This window comes from Haliaeetus leucocephalus, unplaced genomic scaffold (genome assembly GCF_000737465.1).
Source record: "Haliaeetus leucocephalus isolate CR32 unplaced genomic scaffold, Haliaeetus_leucocephalus-4.0 Scaffold830, whole genome shotgun sequence".
Taxonomy (NCBI): Eukaryota; Metazoa; Chordata; class Aves; order Accipitriformes; family Accipitridae; genus Haliaeetus; species Haliaeetus leucocephalus.
Genome location: NW_010973266.1, coordinates 2,704,240 through 2,724,864, shown reverse-complemented (window position 1 = coordinate 2,724,864; position 20,625 = coordinate 2,704,240). Strand labels below are relative to the sequence as shown.

The following is a 20,625-nucleotide window of genomic DNA, read 5'->3' as shown; positions in this document are numbered from 1 at the left end:
TTCAGCAAATCTCTAAATTTAGAGATGAAGCAGCAGTTAAGATTACAATCCTTAGCAAGATCTGCGTTGGTGGTTGCTTTCCGTTCTTCGGGATGTGTGCGACTACATTTCCCAGCCTCATCTGTGCATTTTCACCAATCATTTTTCCTGCCAGTTTGGAGATATAGGTGAAGTGTTTGTGATTTCCAGTTTTGCTCCTTTGTGGCACATTGTATTTCTGGTCACTGTTGGGGTTTTGAGCCAGTGCTCTGCTGTTGGTGTCAGGGTGCTGCTATCTCCTTCAGGATGGTGTTTGGGGATGTGGAGTGGGTGTTCGGAGACCTTTTCTGGTGAGATGTCTGTTGTATGACCCTCTCTGACTGCAGCAGGAGCTGCCTTTAGTTGCCATCAGGTTTTCTCCACCGGCCGCTCTCAAGGACAAAGGCAGTGGACAAGCTGAACGTAACAGATGTTCTCGTTGCTTTTGCTGACACTCAAAATCCGCCTTTTCTGATGTAATGGATAATTTTTGTGTCAGCTGAAGAGATGAGATCCTTATTTCCCTGAACATCTCAAATGGATATGAAAGCAATATTTTGCTTTGTCTGATTTATGGGTATGTGTTGCCATTGCCAGTAGATTATTTGGACTGATAATGGATTTTTACTTGACGTTGTGGAGACTTGTTACAGATGTATGTTTCTTTCTCTTATCTTCTTCCAGAAGATTTGTATGTTCTGGCAGACACGACAAGCTTTCGTTCTGGGTTGGGCAGAGAACAGAAAGGGGTTGTGCTACTGTTTGCATGAGCCACCAGAACTGTATCAGCTTTCCTTGGGCTTGCCACTTCTTTAGGATTTGTTTCTCTCCTCCTGTCCCTGGGAGGGCACTTTTATTGCCATTGCTGATCATGACACTGGATCACTCGCTCCCTTACCAGTTTGCCTTGCTGGCATTTAGTAAAGCTCCATGTATGCCTGAAAGTTTTCTCAGCTCATTTTTAGGTCATGTTGGGCATCAAACACTGGCTAAGAGATGCCCTGTAGTTTGTTTTTATTTATTTCTTTGTGCCAGCTTTTCATGCCAACAGGTTTTTGGCTGCCCCCAAAGTCGGTGCTGGGGTATTTGCCAAGGGAGCGGACCCTGGCCAGGGCACAGCTCTCCCCCATCCCCACCCCACAGTTGGGTTCCTGCACCTCTTTCCACTTCTGTGAGTTTCCAAAGCAGGGAAATATGGTAAATTTATGCCCCAGAGTTGCTTTTTATGTAATGCTGTGTGATAAATTCAAAGTTTGAGAGTTTTTATTTTCTTTCCATTAAAAAACGGTGAACTAGAAGACCGTTCATATGTTGTAGGAGGAATTTCTTTACCATGTTGAGAGATGGCAGATGGAAAAACAGGAATCTTATGTTTCAGCGGTACCCCGCTTGTTGTACATGCTAATGTCCTGCTTCCCCACCTTCAACAAATCTCTGAATTTAGAGACGAGGCAGCAGTTACGATTACAAACCAGGAGCGGGTGATTTGCTTTATGCATGTGCCAGCAGGATCTGACCTTTCATGGTAAACCTGCATGCGTGGGGTGACCCTGTGCAAAGCCACGGGCTGCTGCCCGGGCACCCGAACCCGGTCTTGTGTTCACAGGGGAGTAGAGGGGCTCGGGAGACGTGGGAGAAAACCAGTGATCGGCTTTGCCACGTGCTTTGAGGTCTGCTCTGGGTGCAAGAGATCGTCATCGGTTGGGCAAAGACTCGCGCAGGACCTCATCCCGGGGATGCCCTGACAGCCAGACGCGACCGGAGGGTGTTGTTAGACAGAGTCGGGCGGACAAATAGGGAAATTGAGGAATATTTCTATTCTTGCTGCAGGAGGAGATCTCCCCGCTCGCAGGGGTACGGCAGCAGCGGTGGGTGGTGGTCCTCGCAACCCCAGTTGTGCGGCGCGGTGGGAGCGTGCAGCTTTCCCAGCTTTCCACCCGATGGCAGCACAGCTATGGATGTCGCGCCGCGCCGCACAGCCCTGCTTCTGCCGTGGCCTTGCCTCGCACCGCACGCTCGCCAGCTAATGAGCAGAGGTTTTTCCACAATCCAAAAATAATTCCGCTTCCCCCCCCCGTCCTGTTGTCCAGCGCTTTTGTTGAAATCCCTTGTTAAGTCGTATATTTAGTAAATAATTCTCATAGTTAAGGCTTACGGGGAAATGCTGCAGCGTGTATAAAACAGACCTAAGGAATTCTCAGCATGTGCTCAAAATATCCATTTTCTGAGTGGATGAAACTGGGTTTTAGAGTTTATACTTGTGCTATTGCAACTAAATTAAGTCCTGAAAGAGGATAATACAATGTACCATCATTTTAAAGTAATTTAATAATGAAAACTAAAAATTTGGAAGCAAACAGATATTTTACTTAATAGAAACCATCTGCACTGTACAGTAGGCAAATTGTATAAAAATGAATAAAACTGTCTCTGGAGGAAAATGACTCAGGCACCAGCTTATATAATGAAGATGTATATGTGCCTTTTAGCATTTGCATTGTCTATTAGACTAGGTAAATCGCAGCACTAGTGTAAGTGAAACAGTTACAAATTTTATTACCATCATATGACTGATGACAAAGGCAGTAATAGAAGTAATGCCTATTAGAGAGGGCTTGTTCCAGACCCTAAATAGCTTTGTGCTTTGGACTGGTCTGCGCAGCTAAAGCTTTACTGGGGGGGTCACTGGGACATTTTGGGCAGGTTGCTGCTTTTCCTGGGGAAGCATTTTCCCTTGCTTGGGCTTTTCCCTGTTTGATTCAGGCCTGATGCGGGGGGAGACTCGTTTAGGATGGTCCGGAGAGGATTTCCTACTGGACTTTTATTTGGCAGAGCCGGGTGGGTGATCTTTAAACCGGTCCTTTACTCCTGCCGCCACGCAGCAGAACGCGTTTGTTTGACACAGAGATGCTTTTCTTCCTCACTGCTGCCACGTCTCTTTTCCCCGGTTGTTGAAGGACAGATTTCAGTACTTTTCAAAATATTTATTCGTTCGCATTCAGCAGCTTTCCTAAATGATCACAAATAATATGAATTATTCAATTTGAGGGCTGTAATAGCCCACGTCTAGTCTGCTTTTAAAATGAAGTTTGTAAGACCCACTTTCAGTTGCTGAGATTTAACACTCGAAATAAAAGTGCCCTGTGTTAAAAGCTTTGTACTATTTCTCCCAAATCCACAACTATCTGGTTAGAAAAGCAGGAATTTTCTGACACAACATTTTTTACAACAAAGGAAAATCCCACCCTCCTGGTGACATTTGTGCTTATACTTTCTCAGCTGGCATTTTAAAGGATGGGTGTATGAGGGAAATCTGTGTAACGCAAAAGCAGATTTATTTTTGGTTTAGGAAGAGTAAGGAGGCGAAAGCAGAATCCATTTCCACTTGCATATTAAGCATATTTGGCAACGAGATCATTTCGCATTAACAAATATGTAAAGTAAAAATATGTCCCAAAAGATTAAGACTTCTGTGAATTTAAAACAAATTAGATGCAATTTTCTATCCTGATACTCTCACTTTCTGTTTTCCTTCATGTTATTGTAATACGCAGGTCCGCATGCCGAACCTGCCCTGGTAAGGAGGCCGAGTGGTGGGGAGCCGTGGAGCTGCTATTTCACACTCCCCCCACCAGCATTTTGGGTAAAATGTTGCTTTTTTTTTCTGAGCAAGGCTTTGGGTTTTTTTGGTGAGAGTATTAACACCCCCCTCCGCCCCCCCGTGGTGTTTGAATTCAGAAATTCTTTAAAAAAGAAGCAAATACTTGGGATCCGGAGACTGCTCTTTAGCGGAGCGTAACGGTTTCAAGGCAGGCAGGTCAAATTTGGGGCCTGAATTGTTTAATAATGGATATGTACGGAAAAGATGTTCTCTGGGGCTTGATGCCATCCTTGTCAAGGCAATGTGAGTTATTCCTCTGACTTCAATGCATTTGGATTAAAAACTCTCTGACAAAAGAAATCCCAGATATTTAGCCCAGACCTACTGCACTGAGAAGGAATTAGGCCATCAAGTTCAGAGAAGGATCAGTCCCATGCCTTTAAATAGCTTGTTAAGAGTATTTCATTAATTAACTTCAGTTACTTTAACAAAAAGGACAATCTCTTTGCTTGCCCATGACCACTCAAATCTGAAGAAAAAAAATCCTTACTTGTTGTTTTTCTGTGAAAATATAGCCCACTTTAGGAAATCTCAGTTATTTCCATTTTTTTACTGAAAGATGTATGGAATTTAAAACCTTACACATTTTTTAATATTAGAAATATAATCTTTTGCATATTACTAAACCACAGGCACAAATACCAGTTCATCTTTTTATTTTTTTTAATTTAGCAATTAAAATCAAGTAAAACATGCAACTCTGAGATACAAATAGCTCCAGAGTCCAAAAGCACAAAGGAAATGGCTTCAGAATGAAGACATTTATTTTCTTCTTGCTGCCCTGTAACACGGTTTATTTAGTTTCTTGTGATTTGTGCCAGGACGAAGTGTGTTTTATAAACAAAAAAGGGAAAAGGTTAAACCAGTAATAAAGTGCAATGATAATAAAAAATAACGATGATAAAACAAACAACGATAAAAAAAAAAAAAAGTAGTGAAGACTATTGCAAGTGCAGAGTGGGTGCGTCAGTGGGACCCCAAAATTAGGAAATTAAAGATAACTATGTTTGGTGGGGGAAGAGGGGGCTTCAGAACAGTTTCTGTGTTTCCTAGGCTGACAGGCCGCCTTGGCAGCTGCTGGGATTTGTGCTCACAAATCACTTGGGCCTTTCGGAAGGTTTGTCCCGTGCTCTGGCTGTTGTTGTTCGGCGCTCGGTCAGATTTTTGCCCGCCACCAAATCCCACCGTCCCCGAGATGCCCTGTGTAGGAATACCGAGAAAACGGAGGAGTGGTCTTTTTTGCAAGCTCAATATCTTCGTGTTGGGGCGGACAGGCTTTGAATACTCACCTGTGGCTTTTTGGGGATGGTGCGCGATGGCCCCGGCCGGGGATTCCATTGCGGCACGGGGTCTGGCCACCCGGGGAGTGGGGTTGAGGGGGCAACCCCGACCCCACTCCCACCCCAGGCCCACGGAGCGGGGATGCCGAGTCCCTTATCCACACGATGGCACTCTTAAGCTTTCAAACAATTTCATCAAACTCTCGGCATTTAATGTGAAACCTATTTTTTCCCCTGCCAAAAGCCAAGGAGGAGTTGGGGGGGATCACACACAACACACAACAACTTGGAGTCCCCCTTGAAATCTGCATGTCCCAGGTTGTCCCCAGCCCACCCCACGCCGTGACCTTGTGGGCTGCACCCCAAGTGCCACCACCGCCGTGGGCTGGATCCGGCAATGACCAGCGCTCCCCCTTTTCTGGGAAGGGAGAACACTCGGTCCCTTGAGTGGCTGAAGGGCAGTGAAGAGCAGCTGGAAATACTGGTTTGGATGCACCAAAAAAACCTGTTAAAAAAGCCCTTCTCCGTGGCAAGAAGGCCGCAAACACTGCAGCCCAAGAGCAAGCTCGTGTTTGGACATTTATGGGGGAAAAAGGTCATATTTTTTGTTTTGTAGCTTATTCCGCACAGCCTAAGCTGTACAAAAGTCAGCAGTGGGGGCTGTTTTCTTGAGCGGTTTTAGCTATTAAGTTTGTTTTACAAACAAGAATTCTTTGCTATCAATCTGGCAACTTCTAGGAGCGCTAAATTTACTCCATGTTAAAGCGTGCGTGGGAGGGGAAGAAGGTGGGGGGTGGTGGGGGCAGATCCCGTCCTTTTCAGTGCAGTTATTCTGATGGCTGTATTGCCCTGGCTGGGAGGTATGTGTGCGCCTGTCGGAAAAGTCAGCAAATCACTGCACACCAGTGCAGCCGTGGAAGCAATTTCTGCTCCTTTCTCCCCGCCTGCCAGGTGGGTTTGGGTATTGTGGTCAGGGGTCTGGAAGGATTTTCCGGGTCTGCAGCCTCATGGTACATGGTGGTTGCACAGGCAGCAGCTTGCCCTGGATTTGTGTACAGGTCGCTGACCCGATATGTTTTCCTGGCAGGGGAAAAAAACAAGACCTTGCTCCTTTGTTCCCTTCTTCACCTGAAGGTATCATCTACCTATTGGATACAGAGCTTCAAACTTCTCCATCAGGTCTTGACCACCAGCGCTTAATGCCACCGCTCCTACTAGGGCAGCGTATGCCAACCCGTTTTTCAAGGGAAGAGGGTTTGACATCACCATTTCACTGATGCAAAAAAAGGGCCGTATCATCACCAGGCAGGGCAGCAGCTGAACCAGGAATGAAGCTCCAAGGGCCTTCGGCATAGCCCCGGAGTCAGCCGTCCTCCCATCAGCCAGCCCATTCTGCCGGAGTCGGATTTAATCTTGCAAAACTGTGCGCAAACCCTTATTAAAAACTAAGTAGCAACGGGTCACCGCATCGCGAAATCAAGGGCAGCCACGGCACATGTTGCAAAAAGGACAAATTTCTGACGCCCTGCACACCAAATGAGCCCTTTGCGGGCATGCTTCCCAGGTGCCAGCATAACACATATCCTAAAGGTACCAGTGTGATGCACATCCTAAAAGTACCAGTGTGATGCACATCCTAAAAGTACCAGTGTGATGCACATCCTAAAGGTACCAGCACCTTAGGAGAGGGGCTGGTACTGGGTTGGGATCTCTGCAGGCAGAAGACCTCCTCCCCTGTTGCTGGGGTGTCTTGTCTATTGGGGAATATTGGGGTAGTGGGGGGATCCGGGCTAGGGATGGGAAGCAAGGCAGTTTGGGGCATGGCAGGAGCCAGGAGCAATGGTTCCCAGCTCCTACCTGCCCTTGGCTTCTCGTTGACTATTTCTGGGGCTTTCTGGGTGTTCGTGGGCTGTGGGATCCTGTTCTTACTATTGCCCGGCACCCATGGGGGCACTTTGGAGAGTGGTTGGGGAGAGAGAGGTTTTAGAGCTGTGCTAGATTACATCTTTTGAAAATTGCCAGGCTGGGGTTAGAGGGCATTCTCAAGGGAGTGTCCAAAATCAACACGATTATCTTGATTATTAATATTTGCATTGGCAGAACTACTGTAGATTTGTGTGGAGAAACACAGTCCCTCCACTGCTTATTGCTGCACGTCTGCGGAGCCCGTTGAGCAGCAGCTGGTTCATCTACATGGTGGATGATCTTATTTTTTTGCTTTTTCATAAATGTCAAGATGGTTTAGCGGGCAGTCTGTATTAGCGGTTGGCTGACAGCACCTCTTTAGGGTCAAATCCTGACAATCACCCCAGAATGAGATACAGTGAGCCCTGTGCAGATAGCCTGCACAAACTGGATCTTCAAAGGACAAGGACGACCTGTATTTTAGGCAGGTGTGGGAGATTTGTGCATATTTGGCCTGCACTCCTAGGTATCATAGGCGGCTTAATTCTCTGTCTTTTCCACCTAAAACCAGTCAATTTTTGCTGAAACTTAGTCCTGGGTCATTTTTTTAGAAGCCTCCCCCACCTTACAAAACATTCCCTGGCATGCCAGAGGTTAAAAATAATTTGCTCGTTGAATTCTTTAGCACTTAATTAGACAAGAGCTTATTTGTACAAACCAGGAAACAATCATTTGGGCAGAGTTCACTCACATGGTATGTTCTGCCTCATTTTTACTCAAGAAATTCTTTTGTTATGATTTTGGAGCATGAGAAGGTCATGCGTCATCCCTGGCTCTTTTTTTTTTTTTAAAGTGTTATAGTGCATTTAATAGAAATATGATGGAGAGACCTATGTTGAGGTATTTCTACAGATAGATTTTTCTACTGATGTGCAAATACTGGGTTAAGTCCATTACTCATAAAGCTCCACTTTTTTTCATCACTGAATACAACCTTACTATATTTTCTTGTTAATTGAAGTAAGAAATTGTGCTGTGTTGTAAAGATGTAGTAGATATACTCTAACTTATTGCAAGAAACAATAGATATGTGCATAAGAAGAAGTTAGTGCAGTATCAATACCAAGTTATTTACAGTGCTTTTCTTTCCGCGTTAGCTGGAAAGGGGAATGCGGCAGGGACTCTTCACTGCAATTACAAGATATCTCTTGAGGTCACCTGCGTTTTTGGTTACATGTATTGCAAAGGGAGCATAATTTATTCCAGTTAATTTTGGATTTGAGGAGGAAAAATGCACAGGCTATTAATCTGGCGCATTTGAAATGTTTGGTGCGGATGTTGGTGTTTGCGACGCTTTCCTCTGCTCCACAAGTCTCGGTTGAAGAGGGCAGTTCATCAGTTGGTTTGGGGGGCAGAACTGATCTTTCCCTTATAAAATGCAGAATGCTCAATGAATGGCAAAAGTGCTTTTAAAAGGGGCTTGTGGAACACTTTGAAAATATTAATTAGTGTGTTGAAGCATTCTGCATAGCATATCATAGTAAAACTGCTCCAGGGGGTTGCTTGGAATGAATTATTAATATGAATCCCTCTCTCCCTTATGCTTCACACCCTGATTTTATGGGACTTGGCGTGGGTTGGGGTGTCTATTAGATTCACTTATTGCCTGTTTAGTGGGAGTACTTTGTAGACTGCATCAAAAGGTCACTATTTTTTTTCAGAAACCCAAATTTTAAACAATAAAAAGACTAGATTCCCCTGAACGTGAAAGGCGAGCTATTAAAAAAAAAAAAGGAAATTCACCACAAAGCCATGATTTAAGTTGTATCATCATTATGCCGTAGAGAAGGGTAACATATCCGGACTGCTCAGTCCCTGTGACACTGGCACCGAGCTCTTTTAGGTGCATTGCCACTGGGTTGTACCGGAACGTATGGCACAGCCACATGCAAATCTCACCTACACGCTTGTCCAGATGACTCTGAGAAGAGCATTTTCACTAAAACCGTGTTGTAACATGTTCACACTTCTTTCACACGCATTTAGCTGCCTTGTACGACAAGTAGCGAATTCATAAATTCACAGACTGAAGTTCCTTTTCCCCTTTTGGCTTTACAATATCAAAAAGTTGAACCTGTTAACCTAACACTGAAAGAGAAAAGCTGTGCTTAAGAAAAAAATTGCTTTTTAGCTCTTGAGGTCTGTTTTGATGAAGTCCCTTGTGTACAAATATAAATAAATCCATAAAGTAATTTGACTTTTAATTCATACTCGGATTATGGAAATATTTGTGTTTTCTTGGCTGCTAGACTGAATTGCAAAAGGTTTTGAGGGTCCAGTTTTCATTCTTATAAGCAAAAGAAGTACAAAAATGATGGTTTACGAAACAGCGGCACCTATAGCACAGTGATTCTCAAAGGACTAAGTATTGTGCCAAAACCCAATTTGTTATCTCTAGTCCATGAAGGCAGAGGGAGACTGAACTTTGGGCTTGATGTGCTCTCATCGCACATTCAGAATTCCCAGTGTCTGCAGTATGAACAGCAAACAAGTTGGCTGGGAGTGCTGAGAATGAAGGGAACATAATATCAGGCTTTTTTCCCATAATATTAAAAAAAAATCAAAACCCACACAAATAAGGAGTTTATTTCTGCATCTCAAAATAGATGCTTAAAAATAGATCTGTGTGTCATATTTGAAAGTCTAAAAATATGGTGCATTTAGTCTCTCTCTGCAAGAAGCAAAAGGCAAGAAGAAAGGGAAAGCTCCTCACAAACAGCATTGGCATTCTTGAAGCATAAAGGTTTTAGTTTATTTATGGTGTTAAAAACTTCAGTTAGAGTCATCATTTTAAAAAGCAAATCACAGAGTGGTAAATGCCAAGGAGATTATGAATAATAGCTTCTTTTTTTTTTTAAATAAAAAAAAGGTGAAAGACAGCATGTTATATTGGAGTCTAATAGATAGCATAAATCTGCACCATCTGCAGAAGTTTGACATGGAAGATTTTACTCTTGCTGTACTTCCCAAGAGTTCTGCCAACGCAGGGTCTTAGCTGCAATTTCTTGTTGATGACAGCTTGCTGCAATTATGACAGAAACTAATCATTAGCATCAGCCATTTCTTACTTTTAAGAAAATGAACAGCTATTTCATTTGTTTAAAAAAAGCAACCCTGAGAACTAGTTCTGTTTTAGGAGTTAAACTGGTGATGGATTTTTCTGAGGAAAGGATCATCTTACGGTTTCTCAAGTTGTGAGTGTTATTGGCTCTATGTAATGTGTCTTTTTTTTCTTCTTCTTCTTCTTTTTTTTTCTTCCAGAGGAGAAAGGTTGCCAACTGATTAATATTTTAAACATGTAGACAACCTGCAGACCTTGCTCTCACACTCAGATTTCTCCCTTATCCCTCCCGAAAAATGGTTTTATTGCTAAAAACTCATTGTTAGAATTTCATACTCCCGGGTGAAACGTGGTCATTTATGCATTTTATTTCACCAAAATTAAGGATAAATAATAATAGAAAGAGTTCAGCAAACAGTTAAAACAATATCACATGTAATCGCTGTGGAGTTTGGAGGATTTCAGCTTCTTGCTTAAAATTATGTGGGTCAACCTTATGATGTGGGCAATGAATAGGAAAATATGCTTCATTTCAGGAACTGAATTTTATATGTCTTTAAAGAAAATGTTGGTAATGCTCAGCGCGACAAAGTATAAGATGCCAATTTAAGCATTTGTATGTGCACAAGGTACTGCAAAGCAAGTTGCAGCGTGCTGTTGTAGGCTCGTCTGGATAATTTATGGGGATTTGTTTTTATTTATTATTCAGATGAGGATTTAACTATTCCACAATCTCATTTGAAAGTGTAAGATGAGAAACTGAAAGTTTGCTGTGAGATAAGAGAGATAAAGGAGCTGAGAAAGGAACTTCCAGTGGCCCCTCCATCCTGGCCAAGCCCCAAATCCACGCTGGCTTTTTGTTGACCTAAAACCTAGGTGTGATTTGGACGGTGTGAGGGGCTTGTCACGGCCGCTCCGAAGGCTGGTGCGATGGTGTAGGCTCACATTACGTCCCAGGGCTGTCTCCCTGAATATCACGAACCAGATTTAGCACCTGCTTATGTCAGTGCAAATCCAGAGCGCTCCATCAACACCAGAAGAGCCGCTCCAAAATTGCACCAGCAAAACTGGGAACGCTGGTGTTTAAGCTGAAAAAAACATCTTGATATAGTTTTGTTCTGATAAATTCTGCATTACTACTCTCCATAGGGCCCACTTCTCCTCCCATCACATTGATTTTCTCACTGAGGCTACTTTTGATTTATATCTGCATGACCATTGCACAAAACTTTGGACTACTTTAAATAAGCACTGAAACCAGCCTTTAATTTCAATCATTCATTATTATTTTCATTCCCTCCCTCTCATCCCAAGTTTCTTCTGAATTGTATCTTAGACTCTTGCATCTGTGAAATGCTTATAGGAAATAACATATAAAGTACAGCAGACGTGGCAGACACGTACACCCATTCATGTCAGTGGCAGCAGAATAAATTCTGCTTTACAAATCAAAAGGAAATAGAGGATTTCTGCATATTCAGAGTCCTGCCAAAGAGCCATTTGCACAGAATACGCTGTGGATACTTTACATGAGATACCTACAGAAAAATGCTTCCCTTGCCAGTGAATGCTAAGTAGACCTATGGTTCAGAAAAGGCAGGATGAAGGATGCTCCTAGAGATAAAGAGCAACACTCAAACAAATTAGAAAGTATTCAGATCCTTAAAAACACGTTTGTGGAAAAACTAGTTCAGCATGTTAGATGCTCTCCATTTTTTTTGGCTTCTTGTGACTCTAATTCTGCCTTTCCTCCTGGTCCCTGGTGATATTCGGTATCTAGTTATCAGCTTTCTGCTTCTACTGAGATCAGGGACCCGTTTAGGTGCGTTCAACCTGGGCCTACCTGAAATTTTCATCTGTAAGCAAGCTGGATATGTGTTTGTTTTAGTGGTAAAATCTGCATCTTAAATATTTGCAGAGATACACGCATCTGTTGTAAAACCACAGATGTGCGTCTCTGCAGATATATATACTTCGGTGTGATATATTATGTTTTATAATTAAAATTTTATTGAATTTTAATATAAAAACAAATTCATACATTAAAAATTAAGTAGAGAACAAACATGTGTCGTATCAGGAGGATACAAGCTGTGGTACAGTAGGACAACAACATCTGACCCATAAAATACACCCTGCTTTAGTTATAAAATACCTTTGTGGCTAGGAGATTAGTGTGATATATTATTGAGGTTCCAATATTTGGAAAAATAATACCGTTTTGTCACTTCCATTCATGAGTAAAGAAGCAGCTTTTGAAGTCCCTTTATTAAACATTCGAAAGCAAATGGATTTAGACAGAGCAAGCATAGTCTCCCAACAAGCAGAGTAAGTATTGTTTATGCTATGTAGTTAACATTTTTTGAGCAGACTAAATGGTTTCTCACAGTGCCCAATACAGCACGTTCATTCGGATGCTGGAGTCGCTTGAGCTTGGATCGAGAAATAACGCAGCCTTTGCTTGCAATCCTTACCCAGTCAAATCCCTCAAGGACGTCAAGGTAAGTGCTGATGGTACGAAGAGTAACTTACTCTTCTTAGGATGTGTGATAAGTGTATCTTATTGTGCGCAGTATGAGATGGGTCCAGAGTACTTTACCAACATGATTTTATCTTCATATCACTATCATCTTTGGGGGCAAAACTGCAGTATGGAGAAAAAGGGATGACCCACCCTAGGTCAACAACAGTGATAACCAGATGACTTCTCTCTACCAGGTCTAACTGGTGGGCATCACGTTATGCTCCCTTCATTGAAACCATTTTCCTGTGCAGCAGCACTGATAAAAAGCAAACCACAGTGTAGGATGTATGCAAATACAAGAGAGAAAATCGTACTGAAATATTTGAATACTGTTACATAAAGGGGTGATGTGCCTTTGCCTTGAACGCTGTATTCATTTCCATTTCAAAAAAGGTACAGCTGAAGTATAAAAAGTTCATAGATGGTTGATGGAAATGATTAGACAGAGGGCTAGATTTGTGCATGACGAGAGCCTGTCAAGATTGGAAGATGAATTTTGTGGCTAACAAGAATGAAAATGGTAAAGAGGTATCAAATAATGAATAGTGCTCAGGAAAATATTGAGGATACCTTTCCCCCCCCTTTTTGCCAATACAGGAATACAAGAACGGCCAAAGGACGTGGCAGGGACCGCACCTCAGGCTGATGACGAGAGACATGTCTTGCAGATGGGATGTAGGATTCATTGCCACAAGAGTTCAAGAAGTTTGGAGGGTCACGTGTTTTGAAAATGAGCCATTAGAGATTTGGATAGCAATATTTGCATGAGATGAGGTAAAGCTAGGGGATGTGTAATCTCATTCTCCATTAGCTGCTGGGACTGAGGAAGGTGTTTCCCAGGGTTGTGGTGTCCCTTTGCGGTGTCTCTTGACCCTTTTCCAAGGCTTTTGGAAGTCGTTGCCAGAGCTGGACGTGCCTTCTACCACCAGCCCTCTCGTCTCCAGCACCACCATCCTCAAAGGAGAAAACAGGCCCGGCTCTGTTTAAAAGTTAAAATTTAACCTCTAAATCAGTTCCACAGTACCCTCTGCATCATCATTTTTTCCCTTTTATTTGAGAATGTTCTGCAAATCAGGTAATAGCAATATTTGGGAGTTTCATTGGTGAACAGAGACAAGCGTATCGTGATTGCAGACTCCAGGAATTCAGGGCAAGAGACTTTCTGGAGGACGACATACGAGTGCACGCATGCACACGCCTGCACACGTGCCTGCACGTATACCCTGAACTTAGCATGACTCTGCGCCTTCAACTTTTAACACACTTCCCCAATTAAGCTATTCAGGGCTCACACTTAAATAGCTGTCCGCAGCTGCTGCAAATTGATTTATCCCCTGATGACAGTCAGAGCTGCTGACCAAACTGCTGGAGAGAAAGAGTTCTTTAATTTAGGTGTTGTTTTCTTTCTTACTTTTTCCCTTTTCACACTGACTTTAACTTACTTTTGCTTTACGATTAATTCAGGATGGCAAGGTCAGTGTATATCGCAGTGTATATCTCGGCTCCATTTGGCATAAATAATATTTGTTTTCCTGTTTCTTAAATAGACAAATTAAACTAGGATTTTATTGAAGTAGATGAAACTTTTTTTTTTAAAAAAAAAAAAAGTTTTTTTTAAGAGAGGACTGCTAAGACATCCCAATGTTACAGATGTTTTTTTAAAGGCATCTTGTTATTTGTGCTCTGAGAATTTACTGAAATGGTGGTGTTCAGATTGGAAATGGCATATTTATTCAGTCTATGAAAAGATGATGGCTCCTATCTAGTAAAAATGGGGCATTTTCCTCTACTCATACATTTACTTTGTTAATTTGCAAACTCAACAACACATCTCAGCATGCAGCTGAGTTATATACCATTTACAGTTTATATAAAATGTTGCAGCCCATCCAACATAAACCTGTGATGAAAGATGGTATTATACACAGATAATCTATAGCTCTCTCAAATGATCACTTTATGATTGTGCGTACAAAGAACATACTCCTTGCTTATTTTTGGTTTGGAGAAAAAAAAAACAACCTTCAGAAATGATTAATAGTAAGTGTCAGTAATTTGTTTTGGAGAGGGACTGTCTTTATGTTATCACATATCCCATTAACACCGGCAGGAGGATATCGATTATACACAAACTAACTATACTTGCAATTATTTCACTGGAAAGGATCAACAAAAAGAAAGTAAACCCCAAGTTTCAGATTTAGAGATTTATAGGTACCTTTCTTGTGAGTCTACGGCAAAATAATATATAGACAAAACAGAAAAAATAAGATTTCTGTGCTAATTTTATTAGATATTTTTTGGTACAGCATATATTTAACATTTTTTCACTACCAAACTTTGCCAAGGAAAATAATCCCCAAAATCTTCATAGTATTTGTAGAAGATACGAAGTGTATTTTATTACATTTTTTCAAGTCGCTCCAGTGCTGAAATCTGGAACCTCTGGTGTGGGGCGTGCAGCTTCTCCTTCGGCAGCTGCCACAGACAGGTCCAGCTTTCGCGTGTCCGTGTGCTGTGCGTCTTGGAATAGGGAAAGGGAAAATTATTGTCCTTGCTGTGTCAATGCTCTTCTTCTGACCTGATGTTTCGCTCCACTTTCAGGAAAATTCACCTCGCTGGCTCAGTCTCAGCTCCGGCTATCTTAAATCAGGTCTGAGAAAAAGCCTGCTGAGCTATCTGAGAGCCTTAAAGAAAAACCTTATTGTTAATAGAAAATAACAACCTTTATACAGCACTTTTTATACCAGACTGTAAAATTTAATCGAGGGTTTTATCTTACCATAGAAATTTGTTTTTTATAAAAATCCCAGGTAACATTATCATTTCTGTTCAGTTCTTCTTTTAAGGAACGGCTGCAGGAATTGACTCTATTTTTATTTAGGTACTTTCAGGAGCTGCACCTGTTGAATGCTACAGGACTCCTCCAAGGGCAAATTTAATTCTTCAGGGGGTTTAGAAAAAAACTCAAAACTCCTCACGATGTTGAAGACTTTTCTTTTCTCATATCTAACCTAACAGTGTCTTGGGGAAAAAAAGAAAAAAAAAAAAGAAGTATATTTTATGGGAACTTAATGAGAAACACAGCCTCTGCCACTCCCCAACCTAAGGAGGATGGGGAGCTGCACCCCAGCCACAGATTTTTGGGGGGCACGAAGCCTGTAGGGTCGAGCCGTCTCCTTTGGCATCACACAAGGGTAGCAGGAGCCGGCTGGAATAATCCCAGGGGATGGCCTACACGCTTGTGTGTTTTTGCAACACTTTGAGGCTTTTTTGATGCTTCTAAGGAGGAATGCAATTAGCTTTTCAATGATAAATAAATTAAAGATAGTTGATTTTGCCTTTCACACATTTGTTTTCTTTGCCTTCATAAGGGACTGCAGCCTGTTTATGATTTTCTTAGAAGTTTGAGAGACTTGCTCTCGCTTAGTGACAAATTCTCCCCTCTAGGCAGCATAAGAAGGAAAAAAAGGAGAAAAGCAAAGATAGTGGGAACCTGCAAATGGACAGCGTGTCTGTAGGGAAGGGAAACCCCTCAGGACTCCCAGAGGTTTGGTTTGGTTTCTGGCTGTTTATTTACGTAATTAGAGCATGTAATTCCACAACAAGGCAAAGAGAAATAAAAACCAGCAACAAAGGGGAAAAAAAAAAGAATCACAGAAAAGCACAGCCAAATAAGTTGGTTATCAAGGACTAGAGTAAGGGTCTGGTGGACTTTCAAGGCTGCAAGCTTTGGCTCAGCAGCTGATGGTCACCATCTGGTCTCCGGCATGGATGGGACTTGTCATCTCCTGCTCAGGTACCTGAATCCTGTGCAGAGATTTCCTCCACCAGCACCACTGCACGCAGCTGAGAGAGAAGCTCCTGACCAGCCTGAGAGACCATTGAGGACCAGGCTTTAGAGAATGTCATCCAAAGGTTTGCAATGTAAGTCTTGATAGTTGCCTTTATTTTGAGCTTGGTAATTACTTCATACTTTACAGCTTGGTGTTCATACCCATACAAAGCCTTCCTATTGATTCAGAGTTTCAAGTAAATCAAAGAGGTTGCTTGAAGAAGGAAGGATAACGCTGCCACCAAGATGGAGCTGCTAACAGGCTAGAATTGTAGTATTTGGAGAAAGTCTTTTGCTTCAGGACAGAAACTATGTGGAAAAAAAAAATGCTTAAACTAGCAAGAGTGGGCCTGGGAGTTTGTACAAAAGAAAGGAAAAAAAACCTTGCAAAAAGCCAAATCCAAGTCAAAAGAAAAAATACTCCGCATAGTCAAATTAAAAGTGAGGTTATTAAGGTCAAGGAAAAGTTTGTTTGGAGAACTGTACAGCTGAGGAGTGTAACAAAAAATAAAAACATTGTGAATTTTTTTCTAACTGCTCCTGAATGCAACACGCGGTTTCTGCGGAAGGTCAGTCATCAGGAACTGATCCGGGATGATAGAGGTAGGTCCACGACACGGCTGTACAAATAATTTCAGTAACATTATATATGACCGGTGGGAATGAGGCTGTTCCAGCTTTCTGTCCCCTTGCGTATTTCTATCATGCCCATCACTGCTGTATCTGGTGTGTGAGATCTAATCAAGTGCATTGCATTAAAGCAAGGAAATAGGGTGAGCAATAGCCCAGCCAGCAGGGCATACCCAGACAATCAGAGCAGCCCGGCTGCCCTGAACTGAGACTTGATAAACTGCAAGAAGTGGAGAAATGTCTTTTTTTTTTTTTTTCCTTCCTAGGTAAAGCCTTTATCCGTGTGCGTGTGGAAGTCCGCACAGCATCGAGCTCTTCCACCCACCTGGGGCAAGAAGGATCGCCGGGGACCATCAGCTCTGAAACAGCCCTCCATCACCTCTCGGGGGGTCCACTGGGTCTGCAAAAGGACCCATGTGCTGGAGCTGATGTCTCCTCTTCACCACACTGCAGTAGACTGGGCAGCGGGGCAGGTAACGAGCGAGAGGGACTACGAGGAGATGGAATTAGAAATGACTTCCAAGCTGTGGTTCTCCTGCTCCGAGAGGAGCATGGGAGGGCTGGTTGTGCTAGGTTCTGCGGAAACAAATATGTCAAAGGTTATGGAGAAAAGTCTTATAGATGATGGCATGGAAAGTAAGCAAAGAGTAAGGTGGAAAAATAAATCGGAGTTGTCTGTCACTGAATGGTCAGAAATAGGTGGAGCACCAGTAACGAGACGACAGGCAACCGCAGACGTTTGGACATCTGCTGGTGCTGCCTACCGAGGAAAAAAAAAGGAAAAAGATTTAAAGAAAGCAAAATACATGATTCTCATTGTCAAGGTGAAACCAGCCCCAACGTGCTTAACTCGGGCTTCAAGCCCCGCGACCCATCGTGAGCGGGGGGGAAGGAGCTGCCCACGTAGTTTGGGAATGGTGTGCAGACATAGGACAGGACCGTGGGGAAGTGCGCAAGGACGGGGTCTGCATCGGTTTGTCAGGCCTGTAGTGAGCACCTTGCCCAACGCTAAGCAGCGACAATAAGTTTGTAATGACCTAAATTCATTTAAAAAAGAGAATTACTGATGTATATATTCAGGTCAATAGCACTTTCCCCAGGTTTCAATAATCGGATCAATTATCTGAATCCAATAAAATCTTATTAAAGAAATTCAGAATTATCTTTAAAATAGCTGGCCTTGTAGTCCCTGAGTAGGTTACAAAAACTGCTATGAAGAATTACTGTGACCTACTTTCTGGGCGGTACAGATATCATTATCATATCAGAGGTGCAGGCTGATAAGACTACATGACTTCCATCTCTTATTGAAGATAGTTTGGCAAAGTACTAGCACAAAACTTTAATCTAGGTCCCCAAATTAATTTTTTTCCATAAAGCTCAGCTGAAATTAAAAAAGCCAAAGCATTGCATGTGAAGAAGCATTTATTTAATGAATTGCACAAGTTTTAGCCAACAACGTGGTGAACGTTTTAAAGCGCACAAGGTGGGCATGAGTTGTTGTTCTTGCAGATGACAAATGGTTGTTCAACCCTTGACAGCGTAAGACACGGGCACGCTGGCTGAGGGGCACTTAGTGCCCACAAGTGCGTATGAGCACCTGAATCGCAAAGCAGAGGAGGAGCGGGACTGTTATATTACAAGAGCTAATGGAAAAACTTTCCGCCTCACCTCTGCCGGGTGAGATATTTGGTTATTGTATTGCTCCTGAGAAAATAGCTTTGCTAAAATTCGGCTGGAAGCTCTTCCTTGTATTCGTAAGCTGTTCTCCGATGCGGCAGCACGTGTGGATCTAGGCTGGGAAAGGAGGCTGCGCTGGGCAGGGTTGTCCAACGGGACTCCGTGGCTCTTTTTGTGCCTTCGATACCTCTGAATGAAACCTGGCCTCTGCGCCGGGTACATTTAAAAGCGGCGTTTGCTTAAGAAATACCCTTAGCTGCGTCGGGGCTGAAGTTCGGCGCGGCGCAAAGACAGCGGGTGTCCAACTGTGACTGCAGCGGAGCCGGGATGGTCCCCAAACCGGCGTGTTTCTGACGTGAAAGCCCTCTCAGGGCAAGAAGGACCCCTGAAAAAAGTGGTAGCGGGTACCCGGGTGCCTGGTTTTACCTCCTTTCGGCCGTGTGCCGTGGGGCTTGCCGCCAGCCGGTCGCTCGTTTTCGAAGATGCTACGCTCCGGTGAAAAGCATCGCCGTCCCCGCGAAGAAAGGAGCGACGCCAAACAGCGAACCCTCCGTCCCGTCGCGGCTTCGCCTTCCCCTCCTCACCCCTCCAACCACGGCTTTTGGGGGCAAAGACGGGAAGAAAGCGAGGTTTCCCCCTACTCCGCCACCGGAGCCGGCTGGAGCAGCGAGGGGGGAAGAGAGCGTTTTTATGCGTTAATTAGAAAGCCGAGCCGGCGGGAGCCCGCGCCGTCGGGCGGCTTCTTCTCGGCGTGGAGAGCGCGGGGCGATGGCGGTCCCAGCTGCCGTACGCCGGCCCCGCTCCCGCAGACCGGCCGGCGGAGCCAGGCCCACCTCCCTTCCGAGCTCCCGGCTTTGATCTCCCCCGTATCAAACCAGTAACAGCCTCGGTAGGATGGTGGGAGGCAGCGGGCGCCGCGGTCGTTAGTGGTGGCGTGCGGCTCAGGGCAGGCACCTTATCTCCGCGCGGTGCAGTCAGCCTCCGATCCGCGGCGTGACATCAAGGCAGGTCCGACCGACTGGCGCTTTAATTAGGAGGCTGAAATTATAATATTATGTTAAAGAACAAAGAGTCTCCAAAGGAAAAATATGTGCCGCATATCTGACAAAGATAAATTGGATTATTCAAAATATTCCTGATGAAATGTTACATTTTGCAACTAATTATCAACCTGTTTTATCTCCAGACCAGCTGGGCATTTTTGTGCATGCAAGACCTGCCTTACCAATGATCTTAAGATGTCACTGTGGCGTTTACATCTTTTATTTCAAGATTTAAATAACTAGGAAGTAGCTAATGTAATTCACTGCTGAGAAGAAAGGCTAGTTAGTTGAATGCTTTCCAAAGTGATCTTCTCCTAATGAACTTCTTTGGACTGTGAGTAATGAGGCTTTATTCAAATACTGTTTAAGAAAGATTTTTGTAACGTAATTTTAAAAGGAAGAGCAATACTTGATACATTTAAAATATCTTTATTAATCCTATACTGCCTCATGTAACGTTAAAGCATTGTGAAAATTTGGTATTGTTCTTTCTGAATGCTACTTTCGAGATTAACAGGTTCTAGTTGCAATGGAGCTATAGAAATCAGGCAATTATCTCGTAAATGTTCAGTGATATCTTACAAATTACAGTCTGGCGTGATTACAGTGCCATTTTGCTGTAAAAGCATGTATTGTTTAAGTATATTTATATATCATAGTAGTACATAACTCCCCTGATCCCTAGTCAGACAGTACACCTACCTGCAAGCAGTGTGCTTTGCTAACTCTGTTATAGCTTGCCATTTGGGACAGCTACGCCTAGATTAATCTACTGGAGGTGTCATTAAAATTTCCTTTTGTGTGTGGTTTTGTGGTAGTTTTCAACTGGAATAAGAGAAAATACCTATTAGGTTCCCTTCAAGAGCAGGTTTCTGCGATATTTTGAGTTCTTGGTGAGATTATGAAGTTCTGCTGGAACTGTTCTGGC

General features: G+C 43.2%; 1 protein-coding gene across 1 annotated transcript in view; it reads left to right on the top strand.

Moving 5' to 3' along the window:
* MKI67 (marker of proliferation Ki-67) overlaps nt 1–18,897 on the top strand; it is a 102,061-nt gene extending 83,164 nt beyond the window's left edge. The window contains exons 12-14 of the mRNA XM_010582014.1: nt 12,375–12,486; nt 17,241–17,610; nt 18,737–18,897. Of these exons, the coding sequence (XP_010580316.1) occupies nt 12,375–12,486; nt 17,241–17,610; nt 18,737–18,897 (643 nt within the window). The remainder of the gene's footprint in view (nt 1–12,374; nt 12,487–17,240; nt 17,611–18,736) is intronic.
* The last annotated feature ends 1,728 nt before the right edge of the window (nt 18,898–20,625 follow it).